The sequence below is a fragment of the Danio aesculapii genome, chromosome 3, assembly GCF_903798145.1.
Source record: "Danio aesculapii chromosome 3, fDanAes4.1, whole genome shotgun sequence".
Taxonomy (NCBI): Eukaryota; Metazoa; Chordata; class Actinopteri; order Cypriniformes; family Danionidae; genus Danio; species Danio aesculapii.
Genome location: NC_079437.1, coordinates 18,000,697 through 18,027,013, shown reverse-complemented (window position 1 = coordinate 18,027,013; position 26,317 = coordinate 18,000,697). Strand labels below are relative to the sequence as shown.

Genomic DNA, 26,317 nt, shown 5'->3' with positions numbered 1-26,317 from the left:
AAGCTTAAGCAAAGATAGCATTTGATCCTTTTCATAACTGATTTACTTGTAAGATTGAATTGCACGTTTTACTGTGGTATTACTACATTAGTGCATAAGCAAGAGAAAGGGTTAAATGCTGTAAACTTTCTTTGAGAGAGGAGGAAAAGTGTGAGGGAAAAAATTTAAGTTAAGATGCATACAAAAGTGTTTTGCTTAGAACAAACCTTCTCTGGCAGCTGCGCCTCTACTTCCTTCTTGAGTCTCCGGAGCAGGAAGGGGCGAAGCACTTTGTGCAGACGACGGATGATCAGGATGGTTTCTTCTTCATTCAGGTCCACCTTTAGAACAAAATCAAAACTTTAACGTTCCAAATGACACAAAAACAAACACAATTTCATTTTATTCTCCTTAATAGAAATGTACTAATAAACCAACTACAAACATTTCTCCTTAAGGCCCATTTAAAACAACAATGTAGTTCTAAAATTGACAACTACATATTGAATATAGCTGGAATCACTTTTAGTAGTTTTTACAGTTGAAAATGTTTAAGGTAAGGTGTCAATTTAAGGCAAGATCTTTTTTTTCTGATATTAGAATCTTTATAAAAACTAATATACAGTGATTTTCAAAGAATAAACTATATATAATTCATAAAGCAATGTAAAATATGTATTTTACAAATGTAAAGTGGCATATTTTGAATTTTGATATTATTAGGCTTGTTTTGACTGGCAATTGAGCTCGTTTTATTTTTTTTTATTTTTGAAAAAACCTGGCAACCCTGAGACTGACTTTTTTAGTGCAATAATTTAAAGCAGCAGATGACAAAACTGCAGTGTGCGCTTCCAATAAGCTGAAATTGAACCCTTAAAGGTGCCCTATAATGAAAATCTGGGTATACCAAGGCATAGTAGAATGCAAAAAGATCAGTATATGGAAATGGGCATACTGTGAGCCTCAGACACCACGGTTTCATCATATTCATGTAAATTCTACAAGTGTAAAACCCCGGTAAACAACGGGCCAATCAGAAGACAAATAAACTCGATGAGACTCATGAGCTATGCCCTCTGTATTTGCATGTATGCCTACTTTAGGTCATTCATCCGGATCTGACAAGCATCTGACGTCATCAAGAGAACATGACTCTTATGCAGCTCTGAGATCATAAAAAAACTCTGAAATCATTCATATGCATGCCACAGGCTGCGTTTGATAAGCCAAACGTTTTCTAGTGATACAACAGTGATAATTTTTCTTTCCTGAGTTATTTTAAGCGTATATTTCACTTACTAGGCATGTGGGACTTTTATTTTGAAAACTAGAGCGCCAAACAGCATGAGGCATGTTTAAAACTGACCTTAGGATGCAAATGCCAAGATTCACAGATTATACATTAATTCATCTTCACTCTGAAGTGGCATAAGGTATGTTTGGTTACATCTTTTGCTAATTTATTAAGTTTGTGAAATTTGAAGAGTATGTGTATCAACAAACACATGTAGACGTGTCAAATCACTCAGCTCAACTGTCATCTATTCATCCAGAGGTTGATATTAATTCCTGGCTGTGTTTTCTTTGATTGTAGCTTCAAAATACAGCGCAATACATCTCTATTACTCTCTTTTGTCAAGTTTAATTATAATTTAGCCTTTACCCACAACAGATCTGGTGTGCAAAACAGGTTAAGATTAGTCTGATTGGGTTTATATTTGTCCGTGTTCAGCATCCATCATGCTCTGTGCATGTATATGTGTCTGTAAGAGCAGCATGTCAGAGTGGGAGATCATTAATATTCATGACACAATCCATTTATAGTCAATTATAGGCCTTCTGATTCAGTTATAAATTAGCTTATAATACTCATATTTTTTTTACTTTCCGAAGCCATAAACCTACTAAGTAGATATCAGAGAACAATTTAACTTATTACACCAAGGGAGTATATGGCACCTTTAATACATTTATCCTTATCGTTACTCTTCTTGTTGTGAAAACCATTTTACCTTCTCTCCGGTCATGGCGAAGGGCGCGTTGAACCACTGCTCAAAGGTGCTGCAGCTCTTGAAGATGGTGGGTAGCAGGAAGTTGAGAAGTGCCCACAGCTCGGGCAGCTTGTTTTGCAGTGGTGTGCCTGTCAGCAGCACACGCCGGGGCGCCAGGTAGTGCGTGTTCAATACCTGAGTCAGTTTACAGTGGTGGTTTTTCATGCGGTGACCTTCATCCACAATCATGTACTTCCAACGGAGCTGGAAGAGAAGGCATCGTGAGACACTGAATAAACGCATCACTGGTCTGACAACGATTAGTGGCTTGGTTTATACCTTAGCCAGCACTTGCTTGTCTTTGATGATGTACTCATAAGTAGTGACCAGCACGTTGAATTTGCCACTGCGCAAAATGGGAAGGAACGCACGGCGAGCAGCAGGAGAGCCCTGAGATCAAAATGAGCAAAAGTTGTTAAATATCTTACAGGGTTTTTCAGTTATGCTTTATTTTGTATCACTTTGCATTTGTTATAATCACCTTGTAAGAAACTTTCACCACAGATGGAGCCCACTTATCAAACTCGTACACCCAGTTCGACAGAGTCCTATAAGTGAACAGAAAGATCACTAATTATTCATGCATCTTAGCAATGCCCATAGGGTGATTATTTTTCAAGAGAAATGCATGATTATATGCTAAAAATAAAGATATCGCAGACCCTGTATGACTCAATATGAGTTTATACATATTTGGTAAGCACTGCCTGTTAAGTCCTATTATTACACCCAAATCGCAGTGAATGCAAAGCTGTATCATGTGATTGTGGAAAAACTGGAATATTTTGGTATCATTTTGCTGCATCTCAGCTCACAGTCAATGAATAAATATCACTAGTGATGATGGAAAAGTGTATTTCTACACAGCATATTTTATTGCCCGAGATCACAATGTAAAGTGTACATAATATACTGTTAAAATACCATAAAGAATATATATATATATATATATATATATATATATATATATATATATATATATATATATATATATATATATATATATATATAAATAAAATAAATATTTATTTATATATATATATATATATATATATATATATATATATATATATATATATATATATATATATATATATATATATATATAATTATTATTATTATTTTTTTTTAATAGAATACTTTACTAACTATAAATCACAATTTTACATGAATGACACCAAAATCGTAACGTCAAATCTACAATACATGCAAAAAAAAAACCATTACTACACCCAAAACTGTTCAATTCTAGAGAGCCTAATTCACATAAAAATGTCTTTGGATTTATTTTACTTTTTTGCCATCGAGATCAGAGTTGCCCAAATATTTTCTTATGAAGGGCCAAAAAACAAACAATTGAGGGTTGTGGGCCGATGGTAAATATAGAAGACTAATTTCCAAACTTTTAAAATAATATTTAAAAATAAATTGAAAGCATCACTTTAATTGTATTGGGCTAGCTAATACATTATAATTTGACATTTTATAATTAACTTATTACAATGAAAACAAACGAAGATAAATTCTATTTATAACACAATGGAGTTCAACGCATATTTAAATAAATCCCATTCATTCACAATATTTAATTCAAGCTTTCTTTTTTGTAGCTCAACAATAAAACAAACAAATAAAAGATTGCGTTATATTAGAAATTACAATCTCTATTAAAGGCAAACCCCTGCCCCTCCCCTCCCCTTTATTTTTCCTCTTCTCAGATGCGATAGCAGGCCAAATCATAGGTTATCATGGGCCAACTTTGGACATCCCTGATCTAGATGCACTCACAAATCAAACCGATCATTCACAAATGATTAATAATTAATATTTTAACATTTTTTCCTTGCTCAGAAAACCTAAACAGTGTCAAATTCTTCCTATGGTATCATGCAAGTCCAGTGACTCACGAGAGGGGGACGATGATAAGGAAGGGTCCGTTGAGGCGTTTGAACTCCATGAGGTAGGTGATGAGTGCGATGGTCTGGATGGTTTTCCCCAAACCCATTTCATCAGCCAGAATGCCATTCAAGTTATTGTTATACAGAGACACCAGCCACTCCAGACCTTTGATCTATGGACGGGACAAAAACAATGAGCACAAGCAACCAGTTTAACTACAATCTCATGAGCGAATTCGTTTTTAGTACTTCCTGGTATATATAGTACCAATAACTGAAAAAGTCACGCATCTTCAGAGAAAAGTATTGTCAAAAAAGGTAGTTTCATTCATACTGAATGCTAGAGGGTGCCGCATATTACTTGTATAAACATGTCCACAGAAAAGAATTTGCTAAGCAACTGGGTTTAAAAGATCTGTTCCAACTCTCTGTGATCAGCTGCACCTCAAGAATTAGTTTACAATTTTTTTTAAAACCGAGCATGTTTGTAATAAAGTAAAAACTGTAGAGTAATATTTCATTATTTACCTGATATTGTTTGAGCTGTCCATTCACTAGCAGACTCGATTGTTTTTCCACTTTCTCTGTGACAGCGTGGGCCACGGCATAATATGACTGCAGGCCCCGAATGAACGCAGAGTTCCCGTATTCATCGTCTACATCTTGCTTGGCATGTCTGTAAGAGAAATCATGGATCTCATTCACTTAAACACCACTGTGACAACAGAATGATTAAAGGAGCATGAGCTCATGTAGCCAGGCTGAATCCAATGACTCACTCAATAATGTGACGAGCATCAACCTCAGAAACATCCTCGCTGTCTGGATCAGGAATCACCTTCTTCTCCTCTGTCGGGGCCTGAGAAGGCTGAGGGTCTTCCTCCTCATCCTTTAGAGCATCAAAATAGATGGGCATACAGTAAGATGGACAGATCTTGAGACATTGTTAATTCTGTTATTGTAAAGTTTATATCCACATAAATATGATGAGTCATAAATTGTAAAACATCTAAACAATCAGATATAACTTGGGTTATTTAATATGTTAATTAATATGGAAATTAAATGTATAGATCATCCTACTTTTTACCTCTATTGACAGTAGAATTTGTGATAGAAAAATGTAATACATTTTAATATTTATTATTTACGTTTATACCATATTTCATAACCTATTTATCTCAAAATCTGCAAAAAAGAGAGCCAGGAATCAAACTCAAGTCATCCTTTATATCAGTGTTTCCCAACCCTGTTCCTGGAGGCACACCAACAGTACATATTTTGGATGTCTCCCTTTTCTGACCCATTAACTTCAGGTGTTGGAGTCTCTTCTGATGTTATGATAAGTTGATTCAGGTGTGTTTGATTAGGGAGAGGTTGAAAATGTGTACTGTTGGTGTGCCTTCAGGAACAGGGTTGGGAAACACTGCTTTATATAATTAATCTGATTATTGAATGAATAGTGGTTATAAAATGGAAAAATTTGAGTATTAGTATACTGCTCCTTCAACAGACGTTTAACTGACTATAAGACGCTTTGCAAGCACATGTCAACTTAAACTAACCCTAACAGTCTACTTATAATCTAATGAGAATTAGCTGGCATGCAGATGCAATGCAACTTAAATACAACAAACAGACCATGAAACTAAAGTGTGACCAAATGGAAAACTAGTACTTTGCAGGAAAAAAAAAAAAAGTCAAATTTTGAAAATAAATAAATATTAATTATATTATAAATTATTATAAATTAAATACATATATATTTATTAATAGCTTAAATTGAATTAATGAAATTAAATCTAAACATTTTTGCAAATCAAGTACAATTAATTTGTGACAGAATTTATAAAATTAATCACGATTAGAATTAATAAGGAAATTTAAACCCAACCTGTCAAATATGAATAGATTTTATATTTAATATTGTAAAAAACAAAACCTCAATATAATTATCTGGGGATTATGAATCAAATAATTTTATTAGAGGCCAAGAGATGAATAAATATACATAACATTTTTTGATTACAAATAAAATGAATGGAGGTTAACACTAAATAAAAATAAAACTATTGCACATCTAGCTTACTGAACACTTTGTTCAACAAATATACATCTATTTTTGATTTGTGGGGGTAAATTAAAATCTTCATATTTAAAACTGGCCACCAATATCAGAAGGTCAAAACGTGTATTAGGAAAGCTATTTATTAGTTTTATCCAATAATGGCAGCAGTATCTCAACTATAAAATAGCTATTAATCTTATCCTGTTGATGGCCTATTTCCTGACAGCTCAATGCAGTAAACAGTTCAACACACAGAAACAGTCTTCTTCAAGTGCATTTAAAGCCCTTGCAGAGAGCAGCGTGTTGCTCAAGAGACTCTGAACAAAAACACAGATATAAGCACCTCTTCCTCATCTGAGCCACTATCTTCACTGTCTGAGCGTGGGGCCACCTCGTACCTAAAGAAAACAAACAAAACAACATGACTCCAAACCATTCTTGCACACTACTGGTCAAAAGCCTGGGAAAAGCAAGACGTTAAAGGTTTTGAAAAAAGCCTGTTTACAAAGGCTGCATTTATTTGATCAAAAATATGGTCAAAACTGTAAACTGGCAGAAAGATTCATTATTACACTCTTTAGTGATGCATGGCTGTGAACATTTATTATTGTCAGTGTTTAAAACTGCCACTTCACAAAAAAGTACCATATAAAAGTGCAATGAAAATGTATTTACTTTGTACAAATGTACTTAGATATTCATCGTCAAGTACAATTTAAAACTTAAAATTTACCAAAAAATTTATTATTGTAAAAAAATTTGGTTCAAGTAAACACTGTTATTTTAAACTTGCTTTTCATCAAAGTATCCTAAAAGGTTCAAATTACCAAGTATCGATTCCTTGTCATTGTGATCTGCCAATACAGAGTACAGATTCTGATGCTTGAAGCTTTATGTAAATTTGCCATTGCATAAAGCACAATTTCCCTCCAAGTATGATACTTAAATGGAGATCTCTACTTACCTAAGAAAATAAACTAAGGATGCTGCATGTAATCCTATACATTACTATTGCATATAATCTTAAACACATCTCTTATAACCATTTAGTGTGGACAGAAGCACTTTTACATAATAATAGATAATATGCAGGAGACTCGCGGAGCTTCCGGGAGAGGTCATATGGTTGTACACAAGATGGGGCTGATTGAACAATGGTTGCAACGAAGACACCCTTACTTGCATGAGTTGTGCCAATATACTGTATAAACAGAGGTCGCACCACATCTGTATATACTTTAGCTGCTATGGCGCAAGCGTAGTGATCTTTTTATGATCATTTATCTCCTTACAGGTTGTAGTGCTGCTATCTGTATAACCCAGGTGTGCACGTACATCTTCCTCTCCTCAAACAAACACTAGCAATCGGTTAATCAGATCGGCGAGTTCCAATAGAGTCATTAATTGTGAATATCGGCAAATACCGATCTCCGGCTGATCGATCGGAGCATCCCTAGTTAAAATGTATCAGTTTCCACAAAACAATGAATGTGGAATAAACTGTATTCAACATTGATAATTAAGTAATTTTTGTAATTATTGGTGGAAAACAATTAAAATGATCTGCATATTAAAATGACTTCTGAAGAATCATGTGACAATATCAATGCATCACCAGCATCAGAAAGCTCTGAAAGACTGAAGCAGATGTCTCGGATTAGCACGTACTGAACTTGTACATGCTACAGCAATTATCCTTCTGCATAATCACAGCAGAATTCCAGCAATAAACTTCTCATTCTGGAAAATTACTGGTTTGTATTTTCTGGTATTTGTATAAAAAAGGGCCTGTTGATCACTTTATGGCAATTTTCATAGCAGATACTCAAGAAATAACACATTTAGACAAAATTGCCAAAGTGACTCTCGCTCACCCTGGATTCATCTCCAGCCAGGCATCCAGTTGTCCAGCTTTAGGAGCGTCCATGCCAGTGAGGATCTTCCCACTGTCCACGTGAATCACCTTCACCGGCAGGTCACTCATTTGACTAGTCTCATCCAGAGGCTATGATACAGGACAAAACCATAGCATTAGATTAGCGCACAGTGTTACCACTGTTTTTGACTAATACATCTCCATCATTTCCAGTTATATGCATTTAGAGACAAACATAGACTGTAGAATAGAATTTATAGGCTAAAGAATTAGATTATTCTAATGGTTAAATATAGGCCATTTCTGCAGCTTTGTGTGGCACAAATCGACAGTACTGTTGAAAATTCAGCTTTGAATCACAGGAATAAATGTAAAATATAATCAGATCTTTTCAAAATTATTATATTTCTCAACATTACTCATTTTACTGCATTTCTGATCAAAAACATCTTCAATAAACAAGTCATTTTCCAAATAATAATAAAAAAACAATAATAATAATAAAAATTTAAAAAGCAAAAATGTTAAATAAGTTTTGCTATTTATTGTTATTATGCATGTGCTACACTGGTGTTAATTTAATTAATCTTTACATTAAATACTTACAAAATGTTTTAAATTAGAGCTATTGAGAGATGGTGTTTTTTTCTCCTTGATATTTTTTAGAAGGGCAAGGGGAGAAATCTAAAATCTTTTCCTATTTTGGCAAATTAAATGAATCATTCAGGCTATTTATTAATTCGTTTATTTATTCACTACATCAACATCAAATTTGACCTCATATAATGTAGTCAAAACTAGGCCTGTGCGATTATTTGAAATCGTATCGAAATCGCGATTTAGACATGCACGATTTCTAAATCGCCTTGCAGCACGATTTTCCCACAGTATGGTATTTGAACCAATCATAACGCAGCACGGCTAAACAGAGCAAGAGAACAGGAGACTGAATAGCCTGCATATACAGGCATGAGGAGTTCAGCACAGGAGGACTTGGTGCTAAAAAAAAGTTAACATCTGTAGTATGGGATTAAGTTACTTTGGATACAGGAAGACTGATGTATTGCAGAACCAGGTCATTTGTAAGCCAGTCATGTATTGTGTCTAAAAGCGTGTGGAAAGCGTGAGCGCGTCGCTTCCTTCAGCATTTTCAACGTGATTTGTGGTTGCTCATTTGTTGTTTCTCGGTGACCATCAACTGTTTTCTCAGAGGATACAAAACACTGCTGCAGCTCTGACACAAGTTTTATGTATGGAGAGTTAAAAAGCACTTGGTGTTCAGGTGTCTCGTGTTTGTCTGAGGTAACCGAAATGTGTATATTCCCTACAAAGTATGAAGCTGATCGGTCAGTTCTTGTTACGCGACTCGCGGTGCGGCATTCTGAAAAGTTCCATTTAAAGTTTGTCTGAAAGAGATGTTTTCAGCTGGGTGCACCTGGTAACACGCTCGTGCTGCTCTCAATAAGTGCACACAATCCATGCGCCTCCATTTAAATTAATGAACTTGCACTCGCAAAAGACGCAATATGTGAACAGCCTATTTAATGGCAGCGCCACAAAGAGGTCTATGATATATGCATGACCAAACTAATCTGTGAACACACACCAAACTACTTCTGATATTTGGTCAAGCAGAACATCAGAGCCTTACTTGAGTTTGCCAGTGCACGCGCGCACGCACACACACGTTTTGCCATAGGTTGTTCTAGAGACAATTTGTTACAGCTTTACTAGGTTATTTTTATTTTATGTCTGCTTTAGAGATGTTACAAGTCTTTGATAAAGATCTAATTGTTTTTCTTTTCTTTCAGATTCACACTGTAAAGAGATTCGGTCTGTCTGTGACAAAATCGAGATTAAAATCGAAATCGCAATATTGTTCAAGAAAATCGGGGTTTTTTTGCCCATATCACACAGCCCTAGTCAAAACCTGGCTTTAAAGGTCAAATTGTCACTAAAAACACATCAACTCAAATGATCAGCCAACACAACAAGATCTTACCTCTCCATCTGGACCAAGAGCAGGAGCTCCACCTTCAGCATTCTCTGGCTTCTGAGAGAGAAAAAAAACGACAGAATTATCTCACACACTACAGAACAAACAAATAAATACATTCAAATTTAGAGTCTATTACACAGCCTTTCCCATTCCATGTAATCTCATCACCTTCTTTTTCTTCTTCTTCTTCTTGTCTTTGAGAGCCTGAGCTGCTTTGTGAGCTCTGACAAGCTCTGTGAGATTGGCCACATACTCATCAGTTTGCTGCAGCAGGTACGCCAGACGTTTGTCCTTCTTCTGATCAATCAGCTTCCTGTAACCCTCTTCATCTTCAGCCTGGGAGAAACACATACAGAAGAGGCCGCCTTTAAATCATCCAGTTTTTTTTTTTCACTTTATTGTTTAGAAGTTGTCAAGTCTCAACCATGATAATAAAAATAATACATTTTATTTAAAGCACCTTTCAAGAAACCCGATGTCACTGTACAACATAAATATAAACAATTAAAGAATAATAATAATTAAAAATATATATATATATATATATTTCAAGAGAACACAGGCCCAGTTTAATTCATATTATGCAAGTGAAGGATGCTAAATAAAAGGTGTAAAAGAGCATTCATATGTTGCGTCTACAAGCAAGTGAAAAACGCAAGGTGCACATCGTCCTTCAGAATTTCAATGCGCTTTTGACCTTGTTCTCCTGTAGAGTCTGTTTTGCTGAGCAACAATTAGCTGCACTCTTGAAAAAAACACAACAGACAAACCCTTGCTGTAACTAGAGATGGGTATTGTTAAAGTTTTATTGGTATTACTACTTTTATCGATACCAACTTATCCGTTCGGTACTTAACTCTGTTCTTTTATCTGTACTTTTTGTAGTGTTTTTTTTATGAAAAAAAATAATATTGAACAGAATTAACAACACTATTTTATAATTAATTTTTTAATATAAAGAAAAATAAAACCAACAATATAAAACAAATAAATCTTTTTTCCCTGTAAAAGAAATGTACAATGGTTTGAAGGAAAATGACTCTCAGTTTTTAACCATTCTTCTGGAGAAAAATCAACATGTTTGACTTTTCCGGCAGAAGTCAGGATGTTTCTTGGTTTATTGTGCTGCCTGCTGTTGAAAATACCCTCTTTGAGTTGCAAAATGCAGTTAAATGAGATGATGATTGTGATTTTTCATTAATGCACTCATATAAATGAGTTAACAGTGTTTTGGGAGTTAACTGTGTTTTTGATACAGTTTTGGAGCATCTTGCAACGTAAAAATAAGCTTTCTTAAGCATAGTTTATTATTAGGCTATTCACAGGCTATATTTGTAAATACAGCTGATGTAAAAGCTTTTTTAATGTTTAAGATTTATTAGGCTACTGCGGAAAAAAAAAAAAAATTTATTGTAACAAAGTGTGTGTTTATTTAACTATTATTATAATAATTTAGATGATTGACTGCTGACATACTGATGTGGATGATTTAACGTTACCTTTAGTAGCTAGGCAGTCAAAGACTTTTCATTGCAGTTAATGCGCTTTTGAAAGATACTTTTACTTAGCCAGAATGCTTGTGTTTTTGCTTATACAAGAAAAACAACTTGTTGCTATTGTTGCAACGGACATTGCCGCTGTCCACTCGGGAAATACAACCCGTTTGGTTCACACCGCAAGTTTACGAGCTGTGTGTGCACGAATCTGTGTCGTGAGCTATGTGTGTGCCGAGAACTGTGAAGGCTTTTATACTTGATGCGCTCAGAAACACAAACATTTTTAATGCGAGACCAATGCAGTCATGTGCAGACCAATATCAAATATCACAAATTAGAAAAGGCTGGTCAGTTAAATTATGTTACTGTAAGTAATGTTTATTCAGCAATAATTCTCCAGTACCAATAGCAAAACCATTAACGTCAGAGCTTATCGATACTTCAGTCTTTTATAATGTTGCACCGATACCGATAAAGTACAGAGTTTCGGTACCCATCCCTGCTGTAACTCTGATAAAAGTTTTATATTTTGTATATGGAGGAAATTTTTATTTAAACTACTACTAAACTGAAATGTGTACAACTTGAAATACCTAAACCCTTAATGTTTACTTTTTATTATTTATTATTATTATACATTTTATTTTAGTAGTATTATTTTATTTTTTCCATATATTTATTTTTTTATGGAGGGGGTATTTTAATGTCAAATGTCAATTGTTAGTTGTAATTCTGCTATCAGTCAGTTATTGCTATTGTTAAATGCTATACTGAGTCAGTTTGGTTATGGTCACATGACGCACAGTGTACTTGCGGCAATCTGAAATGTAGAGGTTTTAAACTCTGATCTGTTGGAAAGCATATCACTCGCAACATGCTTGCCACACGTCTCTATTGGAGAAAAAAAATAAATAAATAACTTGATCATGCGAAAGACACTATATCCGAATCCAGAAAAACAAACAAAAAAAAAAAAAAACGCTCAGGGGTAACTCAAATATTTGGTCGGTGCTCTTTGGGTAAGTGATTCATCAAAACAACAACAGGAATCAGTCCAAGGCACTCGAAAAATGTGGAAAATTTAAAAAAGCCTTTATTCACATGGCTAAATCTTAAAAAAACTATGCGTTTCGGCAAGGATCTGCCTTCATCAGGGTAACCTGATCCTTACCGAAACACAATATACGAATTTAACTTTACTGAAAACGCATGTTAATTAAAAAAAATAAATAAATAAATAAAACAAAAAGTAAACGGGCTGTAGAAAGACAGTGCATCTCCTCACCATCAGCCTTCTCATTCTCTCCTTCTCGATACGCTCATTCTCCTTCTTCTGCTCTCTCTCAGTGTTGGCGTGGTACGTGGCTACGGCTTTGGTCAACTTCTGCATCTTTGCGGTGATTGAGCGATGATATTCCTTGAAGTCCTTTGCATGCTGCAGGATACTGTTGAGATACTCCTACAAACACAGCAAGAGAATAGTTGTTCATTAATAATGTCTTTGGTCATTTTAGGGTTCAGAGTGTGTTGCACACATTTAACATGGTTCTGTATTCTTCAAATTAAACTAAAGTCTAAAAAAAAAAAACCAGTCCAGTACCTGATGTTTCTGTCTGCGTTTGCGTTCCTGTTCGATCTTCTGCTGTTTCTCCAGTTTCTCAGTGATTCGAGCCTCGCGCAGGGACTGTCTCTTGCTGCGCTTGTAGGCCTTGCCGTTCAGCGCAGTCTCCAGGGCTGTATCACGCCGCATGCACACTACCACTTCCTGACGGAGCTGTGTTCATATGTTCAACAACAGAAGGTTTTATTTAAAAATCTCCAAATAATAATAATAATGATAAACCCATTATAGTTACTGGATTAATGACGCAAGTTTTACCTGTCTCTGAAAGTTCAGAAGTCTAAGTGCCTTGAGCTCAATGTTTGCTTTGGTCCTCAAGTCTCCAGCCAGAGAGCCTGGAAGATTCTCCAGTTCCTGAATACGATGCGCAATACGTGCCTGTAACCTGACAGGTGGAAACAACAACAGTAAACCATGGTGAATCCAGATAACATGAATGAAGAGTTTCCTGGATGCAATAGGTCAAACTCATCTCACCTGTACTCTCTCTCCTGGAGGATCTCCACAGGGTCCAGACCCCGGGGTTTCTGGATGGGTGTGATGCGGTTCTGTTTCTGATGCAGCACCATTGGCGGCTGAGCCGGCTGACCTGGAGACTGGGTCTGAGGAGGCATGACGGGGGAGGCGGCGGGAGGAACTGACGGTGGTGCTGGAGAAGGGCGGCCTGTAGGCTGAGGGGGTATCAGCTTCTGTGGGGCACTTGCAGGGGCAGCAGCGTTGACCATGGGTCCTGAGATTACAAAGATATGGTAAGTATGTGGCTCCATAGCTTAAAACACCCAGTGAATTCATTTGCTTATTAGTAACAACTGGAGATCATTTCATAATTTACTGACCTTCAGGCCAAGGTTTAGGTGGTCCATTGGTGGGTTGTCCTTGCAGGCCTGGAGGTACACCGGAGGGTCCTGGAGGCGGCATGTTTGGTCCGACCATTCCTGAAGCATAGAAAAGATTAAATCAATTGAAATATTATTACAGAATTTTGAATAGCTGCGAAATTATTCAAAAGTATCATCTCACCATGTGGTCTATTGTAGTTGGGTCCACCAGGACCGGGACCTCCAGGTCCAGGAGGTCCTGCTCCTTGTCCTGAAGCAGGGGGCATGTTGGGCATCCCCTGCTGCATGCCGGGCATGGGCCGCTTTCCCTGCACTGCCATCTGTAGGTGATCTGGTAAAGGCTGCCCGCGTGCCAGCATCTTATAGGCCATGATCTGTGCCCTCAGCTGATGAAGTTGGTTTTGGTTGAAAGGAGTGGGTCCGCCAGCGCCACCAGGACCACCTGCATTCGGAGGTCCTGCACTGGGTCCTGGCCCTGCAACGCCACCTGCACCTCCGCTACGGTTTTGCTGAGCCATTGCCTGTGGGTCTCCACCCTCCATAGGCATAGCACCAGGACCAGAGGGCATCATGGGGCCAGATGGTGGGCCATTAGCAGGTACCGGGCTGGGGGCGTGATCAGAACCACCCAGAGGAGATGGGTAACCTAGAAAATATTAAAGACACCATTTGATAATTTGATTCTTGTTTGTTTTCCAGTGCATTGTTAATGTAACTGCGAAGCTGATTTTTAGTGCTTCCTGACATTTGACGAGGTGTTCATGGCTGTAGCAGTGTAGGATGATTATAGGACACTTGCAAAGGGATTTAAAAAGTGATTAACAATAAGTCATTCACTGCAACGTTTTCTAAAAAAAATATAAAAATAACAAAATAATTTATAGAATACCAAGCCTTGCATTTAGTAATCGAACTTATACAATTATGCAATTGTACAATCACAGAGCTGCAGATTCAAGTTTATCGCTTTTAAATGCTATACAAGCCTAAAATTTTTTTTCTCTCTTATCTATTAGTTTTTATTTGCTATCTATATACAGAACAAGCATATTGGTGGATTTTCTCTTAATTTTAAAAATGTGTCATCCAGCAATGGTATATTCAGCAACAAGTTTAAACAACCTGGTAACAGAGCTGCAGAAGCTACAAACATGCAGGAGGGTATTCCAGAAAGCAGGTTATGTAACATATCCAGATAAGTTTAAGAATACGCAAGTGGATTACTTCAGTGCTAAGTTCCAAAACTCAATTATATTATAATAATAATAATACATGTTTATTTGTATTGTTATTTATTAAATTTATTCTTATCTTGCAGGGTGGAACTGCGTTATTATTTTTTGTATAACAACGCTTTCAATAAAATATATCTCTTATGTAATTTTCATTCATTCATTTTCTTTTTGGCTTAGTGCCTTTATTAATCAGGTGTCGCCACAGCAGAATGAACCACCAACTTATGCCTGGTTTATACTTCTGCGTCAAGTGATCGGCGTGACCCATGCATGCAACGCGCGTAGCTGTGCATTCATGCTTCTGTGCGCTGTTTCAGTTGCTCTGCAATAACACTTCTGAAACACTAGTTGGCAGTAAGGTGTTTATGTTCCTCTGTGTTGAGTTTCTTCGCTGGTGTTTTGTTTTTTACTGAACGCTTCTTTAAATGTACAAGTGGATCAAACTCGCTCATTTTGAGGCAGGAACCGGCGGACGTGCAACAACTTTAACCAAGAGGTAAACACAAAACAAAACTTTCCATCTGGAGCTCCTTCACGGAACTCCACATTTATAAATAATTGCTTCATCAGGCTCGCGCAGCTCTCGGTCCTGCCCACACTCGTCAGCGCTACCAAGCCGACCAATCACAGAGCTTGTGCTACGCATCGTTGCGACGTGTAGTTACATTTTTTGAGAGGTGCGCATCAGCGAAGCTGACGGCCACGGCGAGGGCTATGCGTCCACACGTAGGCTGCACCGTCGCATACGCGTGCGCTTGACGCAGAAGTATAAATCAGCCTTATGAGTCCACGATTAGGCTGCGCTGTAGCGTACGCATGCACTTGAGGCAAAAGTATAAATCAGCCTTAAATCAGCCTTTATCCAGCATATGTTTTACGCAGCGGATGGCCTTCCAGCTGCAACCTATCACTGGGAAACACTCATACACTCCCATTCACACACATACACTACTGACAATTTAGCCTACCCAATTCACCTAAACCACATGTCTTTGGACTTGTGGGGGAAACCAGAGCTCTAATGTAATTTATAGTAAAAATATATTTCGCTTTGTAACAAATGTGGTAGAAAAACCATCATTTAAAATATGTAAACCTATATTTCCCTCAAATAATTGTCCATTTCATGTATAATTAGCAACTAAAAAACATAAGAATTCTTGTTTACAAATAAATTATTAAAGATTTATATATAATAAAGCAACAGGCTTTGAGAATGCATCTTGCCATTAAACAGAAGAGGGGTGGCACACTGCTTATTGAGTCTGCTTCAATGGTGATTCTTGGCTTCTGCATTGAGAAAGCCTTTTGTGTTCAGGTTTAACAAACTCTGAGTTGAGTGAACTAACTCCTAGGAGAGATTATGAAACCAACACACGTCAAGAAAGCAGGTTTAGAGATAATCAGGGATTTCAGAGTTTAGCAGATGGCAAGTTAACCTTGATTTCCAGAATACACCCCTGATCTTGTTTATAGTAGCTTGTATAATTTATACTGCCTGTAAGTGTCTGAACGCATACTATTTTTAATTTTGTTTAGTTTTTGCTGTGGTTTCCGACAGCTGTCAGACTTTTCGCTTCAAAAGGGTAAGCCTGGTCACCCTACATTGATCTTTTTCTGGAAAACAAGTGTTTTAGCTGCCCCAGAGGAAAAACACAGCAGTGCGCATCAAAGGGAAATGTGAGCAAACAGGTTGGATGACTTTTCTATGCCCAGTCTAAACAGAAGAGCGCCATCTGTTCACCACATAACAAACACGGATCACACACACACACACACACACACACACAACATCTGCATCTCATATTTCATGTTCTTGTGTAAGACATTACCTCCTGTATAGAACAACAAACAGAACAACATAGATTCATAAAAGGAATAGCAAGGATGCTAAAATAACAGATGGACAGGAAATGATTAAACGTATGAAAGATGATGACAGATGGAAAGACAGAATGGTACAAGAAGGATAAAGATAGAATGAATTGTACAGGAATGATGGAAGATAGTATGAATGACAAACGTATATGTAGGCCTGTCACAATAATTAATTTATCGACTTACCGCACATGGACATGACCTCAATCATTTTTGGTGATGCAATATATATTGCCCATATATAAAAACCAATTCAAGTAACATTTTTGCTGATTGTGCAACATCTCTATCTCTATCGGAGGTGTCGGTGTCAGTATAGTTTAAAAACACTATATAATTGTGAATATTTACTATAAATTACTTTAGTATATTTTCATGTGGGTGTCTGACAATTGATAATAGATCTGGTAGCAGATATCGCAGCCTCTGTTACTTATTACTTTATTACTTTGCACTTTTTTGTTAACATTTATTAACTTAGGATATACATTTTCACATTCTGACTCCAGTGCCTCATTATTAAATTGTTAAGAATATTTAATTTAATTGTAGTAATTTTAAAAATAAAATATCATGTGTCCTTGTACTGGCATTGTGATGACATTATATTGTCATTCTGGCGTTATATAAAGAGTGGCATAATGGTGTTAAAATGACATTAATATAGTTTATCACAATATATTTTGGTGCGATATATCGTACAACAAAAAATAGTTATCATAAATGAATAATTAAAAGGGGAACACCAATTCTATAAATGAAAAATAATAATAATGGCATTTAAAATAATGATAGAAAGAATGGAGACTCTAAACATATATAGACTGAAATAAACCAATCCCAAATGGATAGAACAGCAGATAAAAGCAACATACAGATATGACAGAGCACACATAAATCTACTCATTGATCCTATAAAAGGATACAAAGAATGATTAATTATTGACCAATGGATGGAGAAAAACTACAGAAAAAAAAAAAAAAAAAGCTTAAAGGGGTGGTCCAGAGCACATTTTTAAGGCTTGGTTGTGTTTACAAGATGAAAAGCAATGTGTGCTTATGCTTCACTTGTAGAAAATCACGTTAATTTTTTATACATCTTACTTTGATTATATACAGCTACTCTGCTAACATGAAAACGACTCTCATATTTCCTAGTTCCTTCGAAAGCCCTCCATCAAGAGGCTCTGATTGGTCAGCTAACATAATGTGCTGTGATTCGCGAATCGGCTCCAGGAAGCATATCTGTTATAACATTACAGCATATCTGGTTACAGCCTTCGCTGTGCGGGGTGTATGCGTGTAACATGAAGGGTTTATGATCTCATTAACCCAGATGTATTTTTTTTTTGTAGTCCCCAAGCTTTGTTTGCTATATGCTTTGCTAAGCTAACTCTGTAAAAGCCAATGTCTCCGTTTGCATTGAACGTCTTGCATTCAGAGATGTTGTTTATACTCACAGAGCTACATTACACATCAACTAAAGTTTAACATGTGATATCATAGTGGACCACTCCTTTTACCTGCAAGGTACGCATTTTCTAATTTAATAACCAGTGCGCTTTCCCTCAGTCTCCTCGTCAGACTAAGAACAACGCTTTAATATCATTTTATCTACAATGTGACTTTTCGGTGTATATTTGACCTTCTCCAAATTGTGTAATTTGGTATTAATACTGATTACATTATTATTATCATTATACATTGTGTTTAGCAACTTTACATTGCATTAAAAAAAGCTAAATGATTGGCAGTGAAAAATGCCTCCACTTAAGTTGAACTATTGTATTGGTTATGCGGCTACACTAAAAAAAGAATTAAAAAAAACAACAGATGGATAAAAACAACAAAAGTGATAAAATTATACAAAGAAAAACTGACAGATAGAAAGGTACAAATGAAGAACAGAAAGATACACAGAAAGATGTACATAAAGAAAAAGCAAAAATAAAACACATTACAAATAAGGAATGACAGAAAAATGCAAAAGAAAACGACAAAAGACAAAAAGTATGAAAAAACCGACATCCTCAAAATGAAAAAGATGTTTTCAAAATGACAGAAAGAATGACAGATACACAGAAAACTGACAGATAGAAAGATATTTAAAAAAATGACAGATAGAAAAAAAATATAAAGAAATGCAGACCGAAAGATGCAAATGAATGACAGATAAAGGGATACATTGAATGACAGATAGAAAGAATGGGCAAAAATATACAAAGAAAGTATACCATACAGAGCAGTGATGCCCAAACTTTTGCGTATGAAAGGTCAAAAAACAAAGATTATTAATAGTCGGTGGGTCGAAGATAAATATATCAAACTATTTTAAAGTCGCCATGGGTAATTTCCTAATATTTCATATAATAAATAGAAAACATTACTTGAAATCATTTTACCTAATGCAATATTACTTTTTAAATGATAACTATTGCAATAAAAACAAACAATCACATTTATAATGCAGTGGAGTTCAGAGCTGAATACACTAGTCAAGCAAAATCTGCCTTTGCCTTGATTTGCAGTCCTCTATCCGTTGGGTGACAGTATGTACCTTTTAAATTAAATCTGATTAATTGACACCATTTAAATTGAAACATTTAATTTCAGTAAGCTTTTTTGTAGGTTAACAATAAAACAAACAAATAAAAGGTTACATTAAATGTCAAATGTCAATCTCTAAACCATCCCCACCATTCTCCCTCTCTTATAAAAGGATACCATGGGCCAACTTTTGCCCGCCAGCCCTAGTTTGGGCATCTATGATATAGAGAGTATCAAAGAACGACAAACTGAAAGTTACAAAGATATACATTATAGACTTAAATACCTTGAGAATGTTGGTCCATAGGGCTGGGTGGGGGTCCCATACCACTGTGCCCACCCTGCCTCATCCCCATTCCTTTCATCTGACCATAGCGCTGGTCTTCAGGAATGCCTTTCTCATGCATGCCCTCCATGGGCTTCAGAATAACAAAAAATACAGAATGACTCAAAGATAATGATCGAACAACAGAAAGGAAAAACACTGAACTAACAGGTGTACACTACTAAAAGAAACCTATTCTGCTCACCAAAGCTATAGTCGTTTGATAGAAAATCCAATATATGACTACTTTCTTATTGAATATAACTTTAAATGGATTTCTTCCTCTGACTTTCTGAATTTTCAGAATCATTCATCCACTCTTCAGTGTGACATGATCCCTCATCATATTAGAATTAGACCTGCTGCTCACAAAACATTTTTTATTATCATCTTTATTATCAATATTCAAAACAGTACCATTCAAAAGTATTTTTATAATCCTTTATTAATCAAGGACACATTAAATTGTTCAAGAGTCAAAGTAATATTTAATGTAAACAGGAAAATGCTGTTATTTTGAACTTTCTTTTTATCAAGGAATCCTAAAAAGCACAACGTATCACAGATTTCTTATGTGATGCAATAAGTTTTCAACATTTATAATTGTAAGAATCATTAAAGGCCGAGTAGCAGTAATAAATGATCATACACAACAGCACATTGTCATTTTATTATTATTATGATTTCTGAAAGATCATGTTTTATTTATTTATTTATTTAATATCATATCAGCAGCATTGGCTATATTCATGGCAAAACCTGTACTAAATAAAGTGAATGGACTCACTTCATACAATTTGCGTTTTGTACGTTCATCCCATTCCATGTGCCATTTCTTATTAATACACAGACTTAAAACAGGTTTAACATCAGACACAGGAATTTTACATTCATCTCCAACTGTAGAGCTTCCTTAGCTGTTTTATCTGCATGTTCGTTTCCAATGAATCCGATACGACCAGGTATCCACAAAAAAATAATATCAAAGACTTTTTCCACACAGAAAAGGTCCACATTTTATATTATGCCAAAAATCATAGGATGATCAGTTTTTATAGATGCAAGTACTAGTAAGCAGGATATAGAATCTGTGCAAATTACAAACTGGTGCTGCTCTTCTTTTTTCTATTTGTTCCAAAGCTAAAGCAGTGCACAAGCTTCAGCTGTGAATATTGAGCTTTGTCCGGGAATACTCTTTCTAAAACACTGTGAACCAATCACTGCTGCAGCAGATACTTGTTCATCTGATTTTGAACCATCTGTATACACTGGTACATGAGTTGGTAGATTGTAGGATTGGGCGATGTATGATGCCAAATTGGTCGACAATGTCTAATGTGAAACACTGCGATGGACAATGGTATCGTCATCGTAGGCGGCGATGAATTTTTTATTTATGAATAATTAATGAATAACCAATTAATTATTTGTAGCCTACCGTTTCAACTACCTGACCCACATTGTCATTGTTTTACCCATAAGCAAATCATAAATAAATATAGTTACACACAAATTACCATCTGTCTATCACTTTTTTTCCACAGGACTCTGGCATGAATAGGCAGAGTGATCTGTGTTGTTATAATGGCGCCCAACCAACAGTTTCTGAGGTTTTCACTAAAATTACTAAGCACAAGTGTGAAAGTGAAAGATTGTAGCAGTGTACTGATGCTGTGACACGTTACCTGATCGATTCAAAAGACCGAAGAGTCATTAGATAGAGACAAGATTAATTAAATATCATGTTTAACAACTATAGTAAGACGCGATCCAGCGGTACATCCTTGATGAACTGTCTGACGTGCACTGCTCTCTGGAGTTCAGACGAGCGCATGACAGCATGTGTGGCTGTGTGTGTGGTCATGTGATGTGTGTTTTCAGCGGACGGAGGGCTGTTCAGAAATGCTAGGTAAAACACAGTGTGAATGTGGATCTTTTTTGTTCTAAAATGCCATTTTAAAACTAAGACCTACAAGTGTAAATGGGGTCTAAGTGTGTATTTTTCGCAAGCGGGTTTGCGACAGGGGCGGGGTGGAGGATCAGCGATGCCAGCTCGGCGTTGGACGATGGCATCGTCTATTGGCCCAACCCTAGTAGATTGCATCATATATTTATAAATTCTTTCTGATAAACATTTGCGTAAATTTCCCTTTTTTTGTACTGAGACAGGTGCATATAATAGATGGCTTTTTAATAAACCAAGGTGGTATAGGGCATACATGTTTGAAGGATCATAGGACACTGGAGACTGGAAAAAAATTATGTAAATTCAGCTTTGAATCAGAGGAATAAATTACATATTGAAATTACATTTCAATTATTTGAAATCCTAATAATATTTTGCAATCTTTCTTTTTACAATATTTTTGATAAAACATCTATCCTTGATGAGCAGAATAGTTTTCTTTTAATTTGTTAAATATTTTAAAAACCAAACATTATATACAAGTGTATATTGATAAAAGCCATCAATACCTTGTGCATCTGGTGCATGTTGTCCTGCGGGTAACCTGAGGGGCCCTGTGGAGGTAGAGGGTGTCCCGAAGAGGGGGGCCCAGGGCTGGGGCCCATCATGCCATGGGCAGAGCCAGGTGAGGGTCCAGGACTAGGCCCTAACATGGCCCCAGGAGACGGCCCAGGGCCTGGGGAAGGTCCCGGCCGAGGGGTCCCGCCCATAGGTGGGTCAGGAGTGGACATCTCTCAGCAGAGCCAGAAGTGAGAGGCAGAAACACAGTGTTCTGGATTCTCAGAAATCCTGGAAAAACACATTCATTTTATTCCAGAACTTAGCCATGATGAACATCATAAAATCAATTAAATCAGTCATTAAACATGCATAGAAAGAATATTAATGCAATTGAAGTGGCTACTCAAAGGAAAAAATAAATAACCTAAATTCTTGTATTTATTAAAATGTATTAACAAAGAGGCTGTGGTTCAATTCCTTCATTTAAAAATTAACACTTTACTGCAGTCAAATGGGAAAAACCTAGAGTGACTGTAAGAGGGCTCACAAAACTGCTAGCCTGACGTCCCGCATCCATTATGCTTTCCAGTCGGGCAACCAAAAATGAATCCACCTTGCGTGTGTTGGGCTATCTTAATGGGAGGAAAACTATAGCCTATTTATTTTAATGCTTCTGCATTCTTTCACAAATTGGGTAATTATGCTGTATGTAATTTTCATTCATCAAGGAGTCACTATCAAGATATATTTGAATTTGTGGTAACTAGTTGTCGTCAAAATAACTGGTACCAAGTTGATGATGATAATAATAATAATAATAATAAAGCTACCAGATTTCCAAAAGTTTTTTTTTCAGAGAGAATTACAAAATGAAAATAAATAAAAATAAAAAATGGGTAATTTAAAATACATTAAAATATTATATACACAAGTTAAGTACATATAGCAAATGTATGCATTTCATTTTATTTAGTAAATCGCGTATTTTTTATTCAGGTTACTTGAATTTAATTCAGGCTATGAAAAACTGAAGAGAGCCTGCCCAAAAGGCTAAAAGAAATGTTGAAATTTTGCAAACACTGCATAGAAAGGAATCAAAATTTTAAACCAGCAATTAGTTAGTATTTCAAGGCTGCACTCTCATCCTTAAAGTATTTTAATGTCCCAACTAATCCTTGATCTGAATATGCCCGTTTAATTAAGGTTCTAATAATATATACCATCAAAGAATACAAATTAAACGGGACATATGCTAATATACAATAATAACTATGTATTGTACTTTAATGCTTAAAAACATTTTGTCTTTAACCCATATAGCAACAACCAAGAAAAAACAGCCTTAATTTAACAACTGATGATCTGAACTCATCCTAATGCTCTGAAAGCTCATTTTCTGTTCATCTGTAAAAAATAGTAATATCATAGCAGCAGCTGAATGAAGCCAGTTATAGCTACAATAGCAAAGAACTTGAAATGGGGCACGAGTCTGGGTTAATTAATTTCTGCCTTAATGTGTGTCAATGAATATATTAAACGGTTTAATGAAGACCACAAGGGGCTTTCTTCCAAAAATTGTATCCAGGTTGTTTATTGGATATAAAAGTAACAATCATTTATATAATACAATTAAAAGCAAGCAAACATTTAGTAGCACTCAATGCAAGAAATCACTCAAGAGCTCTTAAAAATACACTTGGCATTTCTAACATGAAGCTTGGTGGTATCCTGTTTTCTTTGCTTATTGGATGTCAACATTAGTGTCACTTGAAATTACCTCGTCTTAACATTAAATTTAAAATATGCACACACTAAAAGTTACATTTTTATATCTTAAATTAAACAATTACAGCATGAAAATCTGTTTGATATCAAAGAATCAAAATTAGGAGAGAAGCAGTAGCAGAAAAGTCTTTAATAATGCTCAATTACAGTTTTTATTGTGAATCCAATAAGATCAAGTTGTCACAAAAGCTCAGTGAACTGCATTTTTTATATATCTACCCAATAACATTGGAAATATTTAGACGTTTGTAACGTTAGCCATTAAAAAAGTATATAAACACTAACACAAATGCTCACTAGACCAAAGGATGTGACAAGTGGACTACAGACAATTAAGACAATGCCAAATTACCTGACAGCTGTTTTCCAACCTAGTGTCACAAACATATGCGATATTTAATTCACTACAAATCTGAAGGTGAACTGATTTCTAATTAACACAAAATCAAGTAAGTGAGGTCATTACTGCCTAAAAAACCCAAAAGCCGGTTAATGACCCTTTCGTGAGTTTAATTCGAGATAATGCGATGTTTACAAAAAAACACCATATATACAAAAACAAATATTGAAAAATGAAGTGTAAAAATTGTAAAACCAAAAAAAAAAATGTTAAAATGAATAGTAAAAAGCGAAAATTACACATTTTAATTCTTCCTCAAGGCTAACGTGAATTAGCAGCAAGCTAACGGCGCACAGCTAAACATTAGCCAACAATAACCCATTAACTTCATTAGTGTTTCTGCTCCGCATTATCAAGACATATAAAGCAAGTCGTGAAACGTAAACGTAAATGGGGTAAAGCAAAAATTATCTTTGCGTTTTTTAAAGACGTGACCCAACCAACGTAAGGGAGCAAGAACACAGCTCAGCTCCATTAAAACCAAACGTTGAAACAAAACGACTTGTAGACGGAAAATATTTCGGATATGTTTTTTTTTTTAACGGTGTATGGTTGCCAAGTAGTTTACCTATCATTTAAGCCAATTAAAAGACGATTTTAAAACTATAAATGAACCCGAATAGGAAAGACAAAGAAAAGCAAAGGACCTGGGTTGTATGTGTGATTACAGTCGGCCATGCTGTCCTTCCCCATATCAGTGTGTGCTTTCAAACAGAAATAATTCGAGTTTAAAAATCACGAGTACAGAGGTGTATATATGGCGAGCATCTTTCTTTAAATGATTGATCCAACCCGCCTTCCGTACGCTTGACCCCGCTCGAGGTGCATCCCAAAACTTCTTCATTCATTCAGCCTCTGCGGTGGCTCTGAAATGTCGGGCCGACTCGATCACCGCGAACCGGCGAAATAAACAACTTGTTCGCGTCCGATAAATGTTACGGACGGTCTCCGTTTAAAAGTCCGCAGTGACGTCATGCGATTTACAAACATTGTGCCGTGTTTAGAGCGTGACTTACAGTGTATATCGGCGCCGGTCTCTTCCCCGTTCTCTTCGGCAAATCTAGAAACAAAGGGCAGCTTTAGCGAGTTCCTTTTCCCTCTTACTTCCCCCTCCCGTCTGCTCTGATTGTATCTGTAGAGCCGCCTGTTCGTCTCGGTGTGCAGCTCGCGAGCGCCCCCTACATCCGCGACCTCAATGGGGGATGGGTGCTGCAAAAACCTAGATATATACAGTTGAAGTCAGAATTATTAGCCACCCTGAATTATTAGCCCCCCTGTTTATTTTTTTCCCCAATTTCTGTTTAATGGAGGGAAGGTTTTTTTCAACACATTTCTAAACATAATAGTTTCAATAACTCATTTCTAATAAGGGATTTATTTTATCTTTGACATGATGACAGTAAATAATATTTGACTAGATATTTTTCAAGACACTTCTATACAGCTTAAAGTGACATTTAAAGGCTTAATTAGGGTAACTAGGCAGGATAGGGTAATTAGGCAAGTTATTGTATAGCGATGGTTTGTTCTGTAGACTATCGAGAAAAAAATAGTTCAAAGGGGCTAATAATTTTGACCTTAAAATGTTTTTTAAAAATTAAAAACTGCTTTTATTCTAGCCAAAATAAAACAAATAAGACTTTCTCCACAAGAAAAAAATATTATCAGACATACTGTAAAAAATTCCTTGCTCTGTTCAACATCACATGGGAAATATTTAAAAGAGAAAAACTAAATTTAGAGGGGGGCTAATAATTCTGACTTTAACTGTATTTGCTCCTCTTATGCAATCCTCAAAACAGTCATATAGCAGTGCGTGACTGTCAGCTGACACATTCCATAGTAATAAATAG

The 26,317-nt window shown here is 36.0% G+C and overlaps 1 protein-coding gene across 2 annotated transcripts in view; it reads right to left on the bottom strand.

Annotated features, from left to right (window-relative positions):
- Positions 1-25,580, bottom strand: part of smarca4a (SWI/SNF related, matrix associated, actin dependent regulator of chromatin, subfamily a, member 4a) — a 39,368-nt gene extending 13,788 nt beyond the window's left edge. Inside the window, exons 1-20 of one of the 2 annotated variants that reach the window (XM_056453299.1) lie at positions 25,481-25,580; positions 22,288-22,567; positions 19,774-19,906; positions 14,009-14,473; positions 13,825-13,923; positions 13,466-13,718; positions 13,247-13,373; positions 12,968-13,141; positions 12,653-12,826; positions 10,040-10,207; positions 9,875-9,925; positions 7,871-8,001; positions 6,340-6,394; positions 4,708-4,817; positions 4,457-4,604; positions 3,938-4,101; positions 2,512-2,578; positions 2,310-2,420; positions 1,992-2,234; positions 207-320 (exon numbers count right to left, since the gene is read on the bottom strand). In XM_056453299.1, coding sequence (XP_056309274.1) covers positions 207-320; positions 1,992-2,234; positions 2,310-2,420; positions 2,512-2,578; positions 3,938-4,101; positions 4,457-4,604; positions 4,708-4,817; positions 6,340-6,394; positions 7,871-8,001; positions 9,875-9,925; positions 10,040-10,207; positions 12,653-12,826; positions 12,968-13,141; positions 13,247-13,373; positions 13,466-13,718; positions 13,825-13,923; positions 14,009-14,473; positions 19,774-19,906; positions 22,288-22,509 — 3,009 coding nt within the window. In that variant the 5' untranslated portion in view covers positions 22,510-22,567; positions 25,481-25,580. The remainder of the gene's footprint in view (positions 1-206; positions 321-1,991; positions 2,235-2,309; positions 2,421-2,511; positions 2,579-3,937; positions 4,102-4,456; positions 4,605-4,707; positions 4,818-6,339; positions 6,395-7,870; positions 8,002-9,874; positions 9,926-10,039; positions 10,208-12,652; positions 12,827-12,967; positions 13,142-13,246; positions 13,374-13,465; positions 13,719-13,824; positions 13,924-14,008; positions 14,474-19,773; positions 19,907-22,287; positions 22,568-25,480) is intronic. The other variant, XM_056453301.1, reaches the window with a different exon arrangement.
- Positions 25,581-26,317: the final 737 nt, after the last annotated feature.